The sequence below is a fragment of the Falco naumanni genome, chromosome 9 (assembly GCF_017639655.2).
Source record: "Falco naumanni isolate bFalNau1 chromosome 9, bFalNau1.pat, whole genome shotgun sequence".
NCBI lineage: Eukaryota > Metazoa > Chordata > Aves > Falconiformes > Falconidae > Falco > Falco naumanni.
Genome location: NC_054062.1, coordinates 23,168,020 through 23,184,561, shown reverse-complemented (window position 1 = coordinate 23,184,561; position 16,542 = coordinate 23,168,020). Strand labels below are relative to the sequence as shown.

Below are 16,542 nucleotides of genomic sequence, written 5' to 3'. Positions count from 1 at the left end.
GCAGACCCGAGGACACAGGGGAGAGCAGAAGGTGCATTTGACCTCTCCGTGTGCTTGCATGAGGTTAGGGAGAGGGGAGGAGGTACTGTTGGCCCCAGTCTCAGCAGCACTGCTCTTAGTTAAATGTCTACAATAACTACTTAGGCTTACTTTACATGACCATAAATTAGGAGTAGCTCTGTAATGTTAATACAGGAGTAAAATGTTCTGTGCATAGTTCTGATCTATATTAAGAAAATGAGTAACTGGAATAACGGTAGATGGGAGAGTTCACTGGTTTGTCCCAGGTGGACAGTTTCTGGAAAAGGAGCTGTGGCAGGGAACTGGTTCATTAATGCAGTGGGTCAGAGAAGCAAATGTAACTTATTTTACAAAGTACACATAATCGTGTGGCCAACAGTGTATCAGTTTATCTTCGAGAAGATAAGGATTATCAAGAGGAGGTAGCATGGAAAGTTTTGGGGTTTTTTCTTCCTCCTCTCCCACCATCTGCAGCATGGACAGATCAGCCGTGACCTTGGGCAAGCTGTTTCTCCTCCTCCTCCTGAAGCATCAGATATTAGCAAAGGAGAAAATTCCCAAACTGCACATTTGCAAGAGAAGGGTAAACAGAATTTTTAAAACATCCCTAAATCTTAAACCAAACTGGATTTAATCTTGCTTTCTTTTGTTACAAGACATAAATACATTTTTACATTTCTCGTTACACTGCTGACAGACATGACCTGATCGCAGCAGAGCAAAACTGCTCTAAATCAAGGAAGAGATCTTGGATGCTTCGAGAGCACTATTTTTACTTTGATCATCTCATTTCCTACTCTAACTTATGATGCCTTAGTAATAATAATAAAGATGCAAAATCACCAATATGCAAAGAGAATAAGGTCAGAAGTGCCTTGTTGCTCTCAAAAATAATTACATGGCACAGGCAAGTCACTCCTGCCTGTGGCTCAGAGAAACTGCTGGAAGGTAGTATGGGGAGAAGTGGCTGCTGTTGGAGGGATCTCAGTCTCCTTTCCATGGACCTGGCTGGACCCCAGGGGACGTGGGTCCTGAGGCAATTCATCTTGATGCTGCCCATCTTGATGCTTGCACCATCTTTCCTTACCCAGCAGACAGGAGCATATGGCTGCTTTCTTATGCTCTTTTTGTTCTTATGTGCTTAGTGGGCTTATGGTCTGCAGGGGCCTGGGGGGATTTGCACAGGGAGAGGGCAAGGAGGGAGCCTGCAAAGAGTGGGCTGCACTCGTGGGAACTGGAGTGGTGCTGGAGGTCTTGCAGCCATCCTCCGTTCTCCATGGCATCAGTGGCTGAATTGCTACGAACAACTGTGAGAGATGCTGGGTAAGCCGTTGCCTAAGTAGGGACTAGGAGTTGGTTAATGATTACATGGCATCATTACTGAAGTGGGAAGTTTAAGAATCAATTTGTAAGGGAAAGGTGTTTATTCTCAGTAGCCTTATGTGCATACAGAAATACTTAGGTATTCACACACCTCTCTTATGATACCATCTTTTCTTCACAAAAAAAGGGCATGATCAGCCACCTTTGTGGTGGTTGGTATTTTTAAGTGCTTACAGTGCCATCACCAGACTGTTCCTCCTGGAGATGGTGTGTGTGAGGGTTTGCCCCCAGCTCAGTCCTGCCTTGCTGTCCTCTCCTTGGGCCTCTCCTGCGTTATAAGGATCTTCCTCACCTTCCTTCCCCCAGCTGGCAGAGTCTCCTTTAGACTCTGCCCAGGAACATCTTCTGATCTCTCTGTGGGTAATTTCAACCACTGACATTAGTTCACTCATATCCTTCCTACAGTCAATTAACAGATGCACCTCTCCTCTGTAGTTCTTACATCTCCTTTGACCAACCTAAATTTTTGTTCTTTTTTTTTTTTTTTTTTTTTTTTTTTAATAAAGTGTTACAAACAACTCAGGCTTAATGTAACTGAAGCAGAGCTCTTATTCTTCTGTCACTCCTCAGCTATTTTATCTTCTTTTTTTAAGCTTTGTAAAAATTGCTCCCCCCCTTAACTTTTACTAATATTCATAGCCTCAGCATCATCTCCAAGCAATCCTTCATTACATCCAAGATGTAAGCAGGGACTTGTAAGTCGAGAGGTTCAGCTGACATTGCCAGAAAAGCCTCCCCCACAGGTAATTGCCTGGCACTCCTGCAGAGGTTAGGAGGGACTGTTGAACAGGACACATCTCTGCTCCTCAGGTACTGTGCTGCCTGTGGTGGAGGGCGAACGCACATCCCAGCTGAGCAGCGAGGCGGAGGAAATAGCAGGCTCTGTTTCAACGCATCCTCCTAAATCTGCTCAAACACATCAGTGTCCTGAGTCTTGCAGATTGTGCCTGCACCTCTGCCCCATCTTCAGGACACAGCCTTTCCCTTTTCCTTCCCTTTCTGCAAGCTTCAGTGTCTCCTCTCTCTTGCCATTGACAAAGTCTTACCATACTTGTACTTATTCTAAATTTATGCTGCTTTCCTGCCCTCTGCCCTTACTGTCACTTTTTGCATCTCTTTCACTAATTCTGTTTTTCTCTATAAAATCAAAAATCAGGTTCTTCACTTCGAAGGCTCCTCAGAAACTAACCACTCCCTACCACTTATCCACCAGGTCTGAAAGATGGATCTGTTGTGGATCATCCTGCAATCAACTGCAGCTTCTTTTGCCCACTTTTTATACTGGGTTGGGGGGCTTCTCATAGATGTGTGTACAACCACCCTTGCTGTTTTTCAGATCTGTTACTTTAAATACAGCTTTGCTTTTTGGTCTAAAAAGAAGAAGAAAATAAAAATGCACAACTCTAACCTCCACCCTGACTGCTGTTATCTCCTTTCATGTGCATGTGGTCTTGTTTGCACCTGCCTTTTGTCTTGTAGCTTGCGATTTAAGTGGAAAATCTTACACTATGTGCGAACCTACTCTCTTGATACATCTCGTCACTGCTAAAATAGCACAGATGAAAATAAGTTACGTTTTGGCTTTGACTTGGAGTCTTGGATGAGAGTGCTAGATCTGACCTGCTGGCTGAGATCCACCTCGTAGATATGTCCCTAAGTCACTGAAGTTTAACCCAAGATGCTCCATAATTTCAGGTGTTCTGGTTTTAATGCTCCAGAATTAACGCTTTTCATTGCTGTCATCAAATGTCCCAACACCTGCAAAGCTGTAGTCTGTCATTGTGGAAGAGCAAAGCTTTGCTTTTTCTTCGTGGTCATCTTGTAATGCCAAGATGAGTAGTTGACCGTGGTGACAGCAGTCTGATAGGGTCAATATCATTGTAAAAGGCACAGGGAGAGTTAGCTATAGACTGGGAATACATGGTTATTTGTTCCTCCAAGAACACCAAACATTTTTAAAGGCAGTGAAGACATTCTTGTTTTTAATTTGCATTAGTTTATGGTTCTCTTCTTTCTGTACTCATGTCCTGGGTCAGGCTGCATGTGAGAAAACACTGTTTGCAATCTCTTTTCAGTTTCCACTAGTGTTAAGCTAATATTTATTTTTAATGAACTGTATCTTGAAGTGTGGTTTTAAGAATCCATTTGTGAAGCTTAGCACAACAAATTCACTCTGTTTTTTTCCTTTTGAACTTAATTAGCAAATGTAAAGATCAGTGTAACGGGTTACACTGTATTTCACTGATAATTCTCGAAAGGATGGGACCACCTCAAAAAGTGGTAAGGCTTATAAGCATTCATTTCACAGCTGATGTTTTCTCCCTGTGCTGCTAGTAACCATCCAGCTTTGGAAAGGCTGTGCAGATGTTGTTTCAGGGTTAGGGCTTTCCTGCTGCATCGTGCCAGTGTCCCTGGGTCAGGGCTTCCCTTCCATTCCCCACACCCGCACATGGTTTCCTTTCCTTCCTTCTAGAACCCTTCATTTTAAATGCTTATACATTAGGGCTACCAGCCAGATGAAGCACTGTCTGTCAGCCTCTTGTGATAACGTAGTAATTTTGAAACCCTTTTCTCTTTTCAGAGTGTGGTGTTTTGCCCTGTCCACTCTTTTCACTGTCACTAGCCTGCAGGACAGGTACCTCTGCCACCAGCCCCAGACCTCTCCTCTCCTCCTCCCCAGGTGGACAGGGATTTGTCGTTCCCACTTACTCTGGCACGTCGGTCCCTGGGCTCTGTTTTGAAGTCATCTTTTGCTGTTTCTCTCAGTTCTGAATGACACTTATTTTACATGCTCTAAGAAGTTTATCTAAATACCTTGCCATTAGTTATGAGTCTGAAATGATTTTTTGACAGTGTTCTGATAAGTGCTTATCAAGATTTTTTCAACCGGAAAAAAAATATTTTAAAAAAGTTAAATCCAGTCATTTCTTGCAGCATTTAAGAAATCCCAAGCCTTTAAGATTTTGCCTAATGTTTGCAGACCATGAATGCTTCTGGTGAAAACCCCTAGCAGGCTTTGGGATGTATTTTGCTAAGCTGAGAACATCCAGTGCTGTCTTTTAAGTATTGTCTTGGTGCTGCTCGGGCCTTGAGATCCAGGAAACCAGGGACATCTGATGTGTGGGGAGGGAGAAGTGTGCCACCTTTGGGGCAATATTTCCTTTCTCAAACAGGGCTCCGAAAAGGATGCTCTTCAGAGCGGGACATGGAAGGCAGAGCAGTTCAGGCTGCTTCACGTTGTGGTTCACGTTGATGTCTCCTTTGCCCTGGCTTACTAAAGGTTTCAGAGGATCCAGCCCACGTGCTTGTGGCTCAGGGGAGCACATGGTACATTACCACTCTTGCTGCTCTTTTGGCAGGCTTATGGCATCAGGGCAGGTTGTGTTCAGGGCTCAAACCCAGTATTGAACAAAATGGTTCAAACAGCATCTATTAGTGGGCACAAACTGAAAACTGAAGTCTATCCAATCTTGAAAACCATAAGACTGAGCAGGTGCTGTTCTCTGTGACACCCAACATGAAACCTGGGAAGCATGGTGCGCCTCTAGATTTGTAGCCCTTTGACACCAAGGCTGCTTTCAGACGGGTGTGGTTTTGCCCTGATGACTTTTGTCACAAGATACCAGTTTGTGTCACCTTGCCATGTTGTCACAACTGCTTGTTAGGGGGAAGTTGTGTTATGCTGCAGAGTAGGAAACTTGCAGTACCTTGAACATGCTGTCATATTTCAGCCTTCTTTCAGATACTTGTTTGCAATTTTTCTTTCAAGCATTTACTTCAGTTTGCCTTTGTTGGGTGGCTGATGTCACATTGTGGCACAGGAGGAGTATGGGACAGACTCTCAGTTAAGGGAGCCTTACATGGATGCTGTGAAATCAGAAGGACTTCTGACTGTTTCACCAGCTGAAACCCTGGGTTTGTGAGTTTCACTCAATTCTTTCACATAATGGAAAAAATAATAAAAAAAAATTAAATTGAAAGGTACTTCAGGGGCCCCAGCTGTATTGTACCAGCATTGCTGGTAGCAAAGGCTGAGGGTGTCAAAATCTGTAGTAGTTTAAACAAGGGGATGGGAGAAGGCTGGAGTCCAGGTCCAGCCCAATGAAAACAAAAGCCTTAAGCAGATGATTGATTTTGTTTTTAGCTGGCCAAGCAAGGACAGCAGTGCATCTCACCAGCTTGTGTTGCTGAAGTGTCCCTTTCCTCATCTAAGTCCAGTCCCAGGTGTTTGTGTTGCCATCTGGAGTCACACACTGTCTCTTCCTTTTGGAGTGACATGCTGCCCTGAAGAAGTTAAGCAAAGGCCTTTGTGTTTGACCCCTTGCTTTGTAACTTCAAGTATTTGTAAGGTGTGAAACCCCATTACTAAATAGCTGCACTTTTTAAAAATTGAGACCTTTTCTGGTCCTTACCCAAGTCTGTTCATCAAGCAGAAGTCATCGCTGTGTAAGAGCATTTGGGAGAGAGAAGGGGGTCCACAGTGGTGCCAGACTGTCACAGCAAATAAGCATTCCTCTAGCACCCTCCCTGTGGGGTCAGGCAGGACCTGTGGCTCTGTAACGCTGCTCCAGCAGATGTGCGGGCCGTATGCGGTCTTGTTATCAGAGCCTGTTTTGAAAGACGTGGGCAGTTTTGGTGACTCCATTACCGCGTTTTAAAAGGGCGCAATGTCCTGTGGAGAGGTGCAGCAGCTATGAGCACAGCCAAGTTATCTGATAAAATTAGCGCACTGGGAGATGCAAATAGGTTATAATGTGTGTGCCCTTGCACTGCATGAACTTGTTTTGGTGAATGACTGCTAGTAAAAAGTTTAAGCTACGAAATTCAGATCTGGATGCAAAGATGTCATGAACTGAATGTGTATTTACTAGCAGTTGCTTCTTTCACATATATGCATACCTAGAAACTATCAAAGAGGTGTTGAAAAAAACAAGACTGGAAATGACTAGAAAAAGTTTTTCATATTTTTCTATGGATCCCTTGACTTTAAATTATCTCAAACAATTGATTATATCCCTCAATAAGTGTCTTGTTTCAGAAATGACTCTGACTTCATATATATTGTAAAGAAGCTGAAAAATGCAGGAATGGAAGTTTTCACACTAGATGTTTATTTTTAGTTAGTCTGCCTATAAAAAAGGGGTATAGTGGAAACAGAGAGGCAGATAAGAGATGAGCAATGAGGAGATCCAGTGGCTTGAAAAATTTCTGCCAAAAGAGAGGCTGGGATGATTTGCTTTGACCATCTGTCAGCGGTCTTGTCCCTGCAGACCAGCATGACTTCCCTGGGGAAGTGGAGTGGAGCAAGGTTAAGTTGGCCACTTCTGCTGGCTCTGGCTTATAACCATTTGTGAAGGTGAACAGCATCATGTTTGCAGCGATAATAGAAATACTTCTTTGCAAAAATACCATTAAGCCTGAGGAGCACATCAGCAAGGTATCACTAAAGCTGATGGCTTAACAGGCTTCCAGAGGGTTGATAGTAGAGAACATAACTGGTTTGGAAAAAATTTAGTGATGCTGGAAGGGATTCAATCTCCTGTTCTTCGGGACATAAGACAGCCTCTAGTTAAATGGGTCTTAGGAGGTAATCTCAGAAGGTTGTCTCTGTACGGCTGCTGCAGCTTGCGGTGTCTTATGACCACCCAGTCTGGGCTCTGGGGAGAGACGGGGTGCTCTGCCCCAGGCCAGCAGCGTGCCCAAAGGAAAAAGGTCAGGCTCATGTGAACTGCTGCATCTGACCTTCCCTGTGTCAAGCTCCCCCTTCATGCAGTCTGTTCCTCCTGATTTCCCTCTCTGACCTGCCTGCTCAGGTGAACCTCTACTTTCTCCTGGTGCTCTGCACCTTATTTCTCCCTTTCCGAGTGTGAGGAACAGGAGAAGGAAGATGACTTACATTCCACGTTATTTTTAGCATCAGATAACTCCCAGTTGGTTCATTTCTCCCTTAAAGCATTAGTGTTTAAAGGTAACAGCCCAGTTTGTCTGCCCCCCCTGCTCTGTTCTGAAGGGATAGCACTGTTGCTGAAAATGGGAGAAAAAAAAACAGCAAGGAAATGAGAGGAGAAGGCCAGAGTGACTGACGCTGAAGTTTAATTAAAATGTTCTCATCAGAAACCAGGATTTTAAGTCCTATTGCTAGTTATTTACGCTCATTCTGATGATGTGCCATTACAACTTCATGTAGCTGCAAGCTAAAACTACCCCAAAGTCTGGGAGAAATAGGGTCTAGGCTTTTTATTACAAAACCAGGAGTTACATTAGAGGTATAAGCATTATTTTACAGTAGCTATATGAAGACATAACACTCAGCAATTAATTTATATGAAGAATGTATATTATTAGTTTCTATAGTTTGCATGTGTGAGGAATAGAGTTTTTAACTATACTGTTTAGTCACGCATCTTTATGGTGCAGGCTGGCACATTGTTAAGGTCATATTTGCTTTTGTTGCACCCCTGAGTCTATCAAGGAATAATCCTTTATTCTGTTGATCCTCTGTTTCCAAATCTACGAGTATCTCCTCCCAAACATATGTGCATAATGTAGTGTGTATGTGCACACAAGGAAAAGGAAGCAGATGACTTGAGTTCAGTATAATGATTGTTTTGTGCTTGGACTGCTGCAGGCTCCCTGTTGAAAAGAAACTCGTGCATCCATTTGTTCATGAACAAAGCTGCTGTCGTGACTCTGTTGATCATGCATTGACTCTTTGTGTAGGGCCTTGGTTAGAGAAAGATGCAATCTCTCTGCTTCATAGCCTTCCTCCCTTTCTTTGCTTTCCTCACTGTAATCATAGCGTGCTGATCAATGCGTTCTTGACAAGGGGGATCTCAGCTGAGGTTCCCATCAGTGGAGGAGAGAGGAGAATGGGTGGTGCTTGTCAGAGGAATCCGTGTGGATTATTGCTGAGTGGTGCTTGAGTATAGATTAGCAATGTATGTGTCTGAGCTGGCGCATGACATGGGTGGGTAGGACAGTGTCCAAAGAGATACGAAGGCAAGGGTTGATGGAGCTGCTGATGCAAAGGAGTGAGAGAAATGGTCAAGTTGCCTGGGAGTCCTCTGGAAGTGGAACTCTTTTTCTCTAAGTGTGACAGCTTTGGTGCAGCAACTTCACATGTGTTTTGCTCCAGTTTTGGAACCAATTCCTGCCGCCTTTTCTGTTGTATGGCCTCGAAATGGCCTGTGATTTCAGTGCTGAGCTGCCATCTCCCTGTCATGCTCTGTACTATCAGCCTGCCCAGACAGGAGCCTTGAGTATCCTCATAACCTTCTATTGTTCCATATGCTCTAGAAACCCTCAGCAATTTACAGAATGGGGATTTGACTAACTTTTATTTGGAACTACAGTTCCCCTCTGAAGTACCCCTGATTTTGTTTTTGCGTTGAAAGTTTTTCACTTATTACCCACAACAGATTTGAAACCCTTTTTTTTCCCCATTCTGCTTTCAGATTCCATAGGTGGGTCGTTTTCGGCTTCTTCCCACCGATGCCACCACAAGCAGAAGCACTGTCTCCCCATCCCACAGTGTGGAGTTCTGTCCATCAGCCCTCTGCTTTTCCATCCTCACACAAAGGGGTCCCAGATCATCATGGACACGACGCAGAAGGCAGTGAAGCGCCAGGCTAGCTTCTGCAATGCCATTACCTTCAGCAACAGGCCCATCGTTATATATGAGCAAGTCAGGCTTAAGGTGAGTAAAGAACACCTTCCCTTATTGCCGTGGGAGCTGCTGTGAATGAATGTCAGGGTGTACCAGGCTTTGGTGCTGGCACCAGATCTTTAGCCCTTCCTTGAAAAGCACAGTAGTCAGATCTTGGCCTTAAAGATCTGTGATCTCTGTTGGTACTTCTGCTTTTGTCACTGTAGTTCTTGGAGCCATTGGTATAGACCCGTGTAGAAACTGGGAAGAAAAGGGAAATCTGTGCTACAAAAGAGCTTATCTTGGATTTTAGACAAGGAACGACAGATGGAAGTTATGATTGCTTAGAAAACAGCAAGAAAAAAGAGCTGTATTGGTCAGTCCAGAAGGCGGCAGCCTCAGCATCTCTCTAGCCAATGTGTCCTCCAGGCTTTGCCTGCATCCTGCGGAGCAGTTTTACTGGGTGGGCCAAGATGGGGTGAGGAGTTAGGTAATGTGTTCAGTTCCACAAGGAGCACTTTCTTCCCATAAACAAGGCAGCAATGAGGCTGGTCTTAGGGAGGTGGGAGTCAGCTTCCTCACAGCCAACACATAAGAGGTGAAAAGGACCTGGGAGTGAAGATGCTTGCTCCTGTGCTTGGCAGGGAAGATCAAAGGGTTTGACTGAAAGGATGAAAGGAGCAGTCAGTGCGGTCACAGTTGCCGTCTAAGAAAAGGGTTTTTCTGTCAGTCTGCTGACTGCTTTGTTGAATAAGTCACCTGATAGCATTAAGGTCAGAGAACAGAACATTGCAGGCATCACATTTTTCTGGCTGGCAGAGGCTGCTTTCACTTCCTTTGTGTCTGTAGTAGCCAGGAGGATGGGGTTGGTACCCCTTGTGCTGCAGCTGGTGTGGGAAGTTCAGCTCCTCTAAGACAGCATGCCTCCACATGTACCAGGAGCTGCTTCCTCATGAAGAAATTAATCGGTCCCCTCAGGAACTGAAGCACTTTTTAGGCTCTTGGCACCTTGAAGGAGCTTGGAGCCCTTAAAACTTCATCCACAGATACTTTCCAATATTTGACCTCTGGTTTGTGGGACTGCATTTTTCTATTCTGAGCTGATTTCATGCCTTTCATTGGCACAAAGAATGTCATCTTTGGCAAGTTTAGTTCGTGACACACATGAAAGATCTGCCTGCAAATCCTTCATTTATGCATGAGGAGTTTTCCAGGAGGTTTATCTGCATATAGCTACTGAATCTGAGTGATCCTGCTGTTGCCTACTGCTAGAGGTCCCAGACTGCGGGATATCAGCATATCGGCCTTCCCTGGCTCTTCCCTTACAGCCAGCAAAAAAACAAGAAATGAGGAAGATGCCTCCTTTTGAAAATATAGAGAGATTTCAGTGATTTCAGGCTCAGGTCCATAGGTAGAGGATCCCTTCTACATGTTTGTTATGTTTCCTGTGGAGCTCTTACTGCTTCCATTCAGGCTAGAAACCCAGCAGGACTCACTCACATTGCCTAATGGGATTTTTTTCCACGTTGGCCAGCAGTTTGGACAAACAACTGCAAAAAATGATTTGGGAGGAGATAAAAGCAGCATTTCTTTTTGAAAACACCATCAAAGATTTGAGTGGGTTTAGTGGTTTAGGCAAAGGTTCTGGGTTATTTCTTCCTCATTCTGAATCTCTGGAAATTCACACTTGTTTATCATCCTGTATTTTGGGATTTTAGCTTGCATAACATATGCGAAGAATACGCATGCAAGTCTACACAAGGGATTTAAAAGTAGAGCTCCTGCTGAGTCCAGTGGGAAAGTCTCATGGGAGCAATCAACAGGCTTCAGCAGAACTTGTACTCTAGGGATGGATGGAAATGTGAAAACATCTTTGCTTCTCTGATACGTCCATCCTGCAATTGCCTTGTTATTGTGTGTGCCTGTGGAAAATGGTGTCTTAAACCTTCTTACCAGCTAAAGACTAACCATGAACCCAATCATTCAGGTCCTATAAAGTTTAAACTCGCTTTGGAAAACTAAAGGAAAGAAGTCGGGAGGTTTCTTTCTGTTTATTAGGTATCATATCTTGGATTTTATTCTGAGATTTCTTTGCAGCTTTGGGAATGCCATCAAGCAGCCGCATTTCCTCCTCCTTTGCCTCCAAGATATATATCCCAGTATGGTTTCTTCCATGTAATTCAGAGCACTGCTAGGGAGTGGAGTGAGGTTGTTGAAGGTGACACAAGGCGCAGGGCAGTAAGGAGCAGGAACCTGAATCTGTGGGAGCAGCCATGGCTTAGCAGTTTGGATGTAGATTGTATCTTTTCCTTCCCTTCTGGTACCCGGTGGACCTCCCAAGCTTTTCTGCTAGCAGTGGCTGCTGAAGAGAGATTTTGGTCCATCATTAATCATTGCCTTTTTTAGCAAAACTGTGTACCCTTTGTCCAGCTGCATCTAATTCTTGGCAGGCTTTATACTAGATTTTAATTTGGATATTAGTTTGCCTGTGGTCAGACTGTATTGAGAACTGTTTATAGGTGCTGATTAATACATGGAACATGTGCAGCCTTGATTACCATATGACTATTTACTTCATGCGGTTTGTGATTGCTGTGAAGTATTGGCAAGAGACTGTGAAGGCGTAAATTGTACAAATAACAATGAGGCCATATTTATCTCAGACCCAAAAGCTTTTAGGGCTTGCAGTAAATTTGCTGCAATAAATAATCTAGGCTTCTTCGTGGAGTGTGTGTATATTCCCCATTTTGTCACATGCACACCCCATCCACCCCCCTTGCACTGGGGACATGCAAGATCCCATCCCATCCTGACCAGGCATATAAAATAGCAGATCTGCTTCAGTCCTTTTTAGTGCCACCCCGGTGTCCATCCCGTAAGGAGGAGCTTCCCAGGGTTCCTGGGACTGAGCTCAGTGCTCAAGTGTTTCATGTAAACGCTTTAGGTGCTTGGCTGGACTGAGTAGCAACAAAGAGCAGCACTCACTTAGCGGAGGACCTGGTTGTAGATAACTTTTTTCTGTAGCTCTGAGTTATTTTCTCTGATACTTTAATTACAAACCAGAAATCTCTAGGCTTTGAACAATGTCTTTGTTGTGAGATTATTGTGCCCCCAAGGGCATACGTTCCAGGATTGCCTTGGAGAGGAACATGTGAAAGAAAAATGCAATATTTACAAATGTGATTAGAAGAGAATTCAGAAGTCCAAAGAAAATGTCTGGGAGAATCCCTTGGTGAAAATCCTGTGCTTCTAAGCTGGGACATGAGTGGCTGCTGCCAGGCTTTTGAAGACAAAATCCTGCAGTCCTCAACAGTTCAGTTGCTGGCATTGCCACTCATCTGTGCGGTTAAGCACTTTGGCAGAGCAAGAAGTTGCAGATAGGTAGCAAGTTTTGTGTGACATCTGGTAGGCAGTATCTATCCATGTTTCTGCTCTTGCCCTGCAGCCAAAAGCGAGTTTGCTTGAGGCTGCCAATGCTTTGATGGAATAGGGCTATCTCAATTGCTTTTGTGTTTGCTGCAGGTTCAGCACATGAACAGAAACACCGGTTACGTGTCAACAGGCATACAGGAACTGTCTTGGTCCCACATCAAGATTGGATCCAGCATCCTTTCCTTAGGTTTTTCATTTCATAGTCTGGATGCTGACAGGCTGAATCCCTTTGAGAGGAACAGTTCCCAGTACGTTCATACTTAATAAAATGAGAGAAGAAATTCTCCCAGGGCATCATCTCTGTCTGGGAACCATACTAGCCCTGGAAGACTCCCTGCTTCCATGGGAAGACAAACACCTTGAAACTAGGTTGTGTTTTGGATGTGCTGTGCGTGTTTAGGACCCACTCTGCTCCTGTCAGATCCCTTCCAATACAAGGCTCAGTTCATCTGAGAAGAAGCTGATGGCTCTGGAGGCATCTCTGATCCATTGCCCTGCTATATCTCAGGTGCAGAAGGATGGATATGACACGTGCACCATTCCAAAAGCTATAGCAGGTGTTCCTGACCCCAGACACACTGAGTAACCGCATACTGATGTGTGGGGTGCAAATGAGCACAACAAACCTTGAAAAACACCACTCACAGCTGAAATAAATAGGTTTTCCCCAATCATAAGAACATCTATTGTTGTCTCCTAATTGTATATTTAATATAGTTAAATGCTTTAAGTTGTGCTTTCCCACACACAATTTCTCTGCTGCAAGGCTGTGATTTCATCTAATCTGACATACCAAACAGGGGTAAGACTGGCTTTTACTTGGCTGAGGAACTCAGAAAGCCCTATGGTGGTAACTAATTCTGGAGCCAGTGCTTTTCCCAGAGGTCATGAGAGCCCACATCACCTGAGCACCATGGGGGAAGAGCTCTGCTGCTGCAGACGCTGAGATGAAAGCTCTTATGGCCATTTTGGGCACATTTTGTGAGAGGATGATTTTTAAGCCAAAAGGAATTACCCTAGAAATAGAAGTGAGTCATTATGCAGCTGTAATTGCATTTCACCTCTCCGCATAGATTTAATTTGATTTTTTTTTTTAATATGTACATTGTATCCTAAGTGTGCACCATTGCTGCTTGCAGCTGAAAAAGCTACAGCAGTGTCTGGTGGGTAAAATGTTTCCTAAATCTACTGGGTTCATCTGTGTGGTGGCCATCAGTGCTTGATGGCACAGAGCCTGTAGTGTGTAAGTAGAGGTTCAAGTACCAGATGCTGTTATTGCTGCTGTTATCTTTGCAGATCACTAAAAAACAGTGTTGCTGGAGTGGGGCTCTTCGACTTGGGTTTACTTCAAAGGATCCATCAAGGATTAACCCTGACACTCTGCCGAAGTATGCATGCCCTGACTTGGTTTCCCAAAGTGGTTTTTGGGCCAAGGCTCTTCCAGAAGAGTTTGCGAATGAGGGAAACATCATAGCCTTCTGGGTGGACAAGAAAGGACGGGTTTTCTATCGGGTGAACGACTCCACTGCGATGCTCTTCTTCAGCGGCGTGAGGACAGCAGAGCCCCTCTGGGCTTTGATTGACGTCTATGGCCTCACTCGCGGAGTACAGCTCTTAGGTGAGTACCTGGGTCCAAACATGTGGGGGTGATGCTGAGCGGTCCCTGACAAAGGGCCAGCCTGACACTGCCTGGCCCCCTCACTGTGCTGGGACAGGTGCAGGGAAACTGCTGTTGTTCTTCCCCCAGAGCATCTCACGACTTCAGCCTGGATCACTGGGTGTTTGAAACTTAGCACGTAAATATAATGTGAGTGGGAGGTGGGAAACAACCGCTACAGTATAGCACTAGAAGCCATCTGTAAGTAAGTGGATTTCTGCTCGGTGGTGTTGCTCTATCAGAGCATAGTCTGGAGTGTGGCAGATACCTTGCAAAACTCTTTTTTTCTCTTCTGCTGCTTTCCCCATGCCGGAGTGATGAAATGCATTTTACATGCTATGGGTACCTCCTTCCTGGATGGCACTGTTATGATTTTCTGAGTGGTTTAATGGGCAGATTTGAAATATGGATATCTTCAAAAGTACCTGCGAGAAGCTGCAGCTGGTTTAGCCAGGCTGTTGCTTTCACAGAGGAGTTTGGTTTGTCCTCTGGAGCCTGAAAGTTGGATATATGGTTGGGGTTGGAGGACGAGGGGTGCTGAGTGCCTGTGTTTTCTGCCATCCTCAGCTGAAGTGGAAATAATTTGGCATTCATGAGGACTCAGTCTAGCCCCATATGTGCAGGTTGTCAATGTCTGGGCTATTTGAGTTTATATCCTAGAAGATATTAAATCCTAGAAGAATTGAAAAGAGTGTCCAAGAACCCAACTTAAGGGGCAGCTAGGTTGCTGGGGGACCAGAGGTCAGCGTGCAGCTTTAGAGCTGTCTTTGCATTGTCACTGGGAGGCAAATCACAGCACTTCTCCATGTAACAGTAGTTTCATGGGTCTTGTTTTCACCGTTGAAAAGGTTACATGGTACCTGCTGACCCTCATGAGCTGAAGTTCCTTCTGAAGATGAGATGATCTTGCTAGGATGAGAGAGATCCTGGCTTTTTCCTGTCATGCAGCCTGATAATCTCTCTTAAAATGACACCTTCATGCTATACATCAAAAACTTTGATGGAGCTTCTTTCTGATAGTTCTGTTTTCTTTCTGCACTGCTTGCTGTATTAAAAAATGTGGTGGCAACACTGCCCGTAGCAACCTACATGGCAGGGAAGACAGATGTGGGTTCAGCAGGTTAAGAAAAGGGACTGACCTCTTCTTGCTGCAAAAACTACCAGCCCAAGATTGCACAAGGCAAAGGAAGTAAGGAATTTCTTAGCAGCTTTTTGTTTTCTTTTAGGAGCAGAAAAAGTTGTCTTTTGATGTGAATCAGCTTGAATCGGAGCCACTAGGCAAAAGTTTGTAGGCCAAAGTGGTGATATTTGAGTTGGGATCTAGAATGTCATGCCCACAGTTTAGGTAGAAACACGAATGACTCCAAGTCCTCTGGCTGTTCTTGAGAGATTTGTCACCTCGAGGCTTCTCTGCCTGATCAATGAGATCCCATAACTCTGGATTATGTTTCCTTTCAAAACACCCAGGAAATCATTTCCTATCCATCGTCTGCCCCTGTGTTGTCCTAGCATCTTCTACATCCCCTTTCACAAGGAAATTGTGACTCTTGCCAGTCACTGACTTGCCTCTAGTCTAACAGGCTCTGGACTCTCTGGTGGGTATGAAGTCCCTGAATGAAGCAGGCAGCTTCTGAGTTTACACAGTTGGCATGGAGCTCAAATATGTATTTGTAGCTGTTTCCAGCAGCCTTCAGCAGGATTTAAGCATAGCAACTGTGCTGAAACCTCTTTGACTTGAGTCCTCTCTGTCTCCATTCATTATTACGCAGCACTGGAAGTCAGAGCAGGGAAATCATCGGCTGTGTTGCCTCTGGATCCTATAGACTTACCCACAGCAATGCTCTGCGTGCCTGTTTTAGTGTAGCAGACCACACATATAGTACAGGACAACTTGCCAAAAACTCCCGGGACTTGAAATCAATTTCATAGCTTAGCTACAAACATATGGTCGAATTCAGCCTGCTATGGCATGCAGGGCATCTAATGGAGGCTGGGGATGCTGGAGTGGTATGTTGAACAGAAGAGCCTAGCATTTCAAATTTCAGTTCAGTGATTTATTGCACCCCCCAGCTCCAAACATGTTCCTTGTTCTTGAGCCTCACTATTTTCCCAATGGCTGTAGGGTTACAGGGGCATAGTGCATCTCTGCACTGCCTCCGTTTGCTTTTATGTGTATTTCACCCAAGAATTTGAGTGAATCCAAAATCCAAAAATCCAAAAGCCTTACCATTTCTGGTGGCTATCTCTCTGTTTATCACAGAATTATTCCCTCCCCACTCCCAGTTACGTAACTTCACTTCCAAAATCAGACTTGCCCAAAGGAAAGAAATGCAGCAGTAAGTCTTGTGTCACTGCAAGATCCCATCTCTGCAGGGGTATGCATGATGTGCATTTGTGTGTCCCC

The 16,542-nt window shown here is 44.5% G+C and overlaps 1 protein-coding gene across 2 annotated transcripts in view; it reads left to right on the top strand.

The window, feature by feature from the left end:
* Positions 1-16,542, top strand: part of NEURL1 (neuralized E3 ubiquitin protein ligase 1) — a 165,798-nt gene that overhangs the window by 89,137 nt on the left and 60,119 nt on the right. For both annotated transcript variants that reach the window (XM_040607414.1, XM_040607415.1), the window contains exons 2-3: positions 8,859-9,100; positions 13,778-14,099. In XM_040607414.1, coding sequence (XP_040463348.1) covers positions 8,859-9,100; positions 13,778-14,099 — 564 coding nt within the window. The remainder of the gene's footprint in view (positions 1-8,858; positions 9,101-13,777; positions 14,100-16,542) is intronic.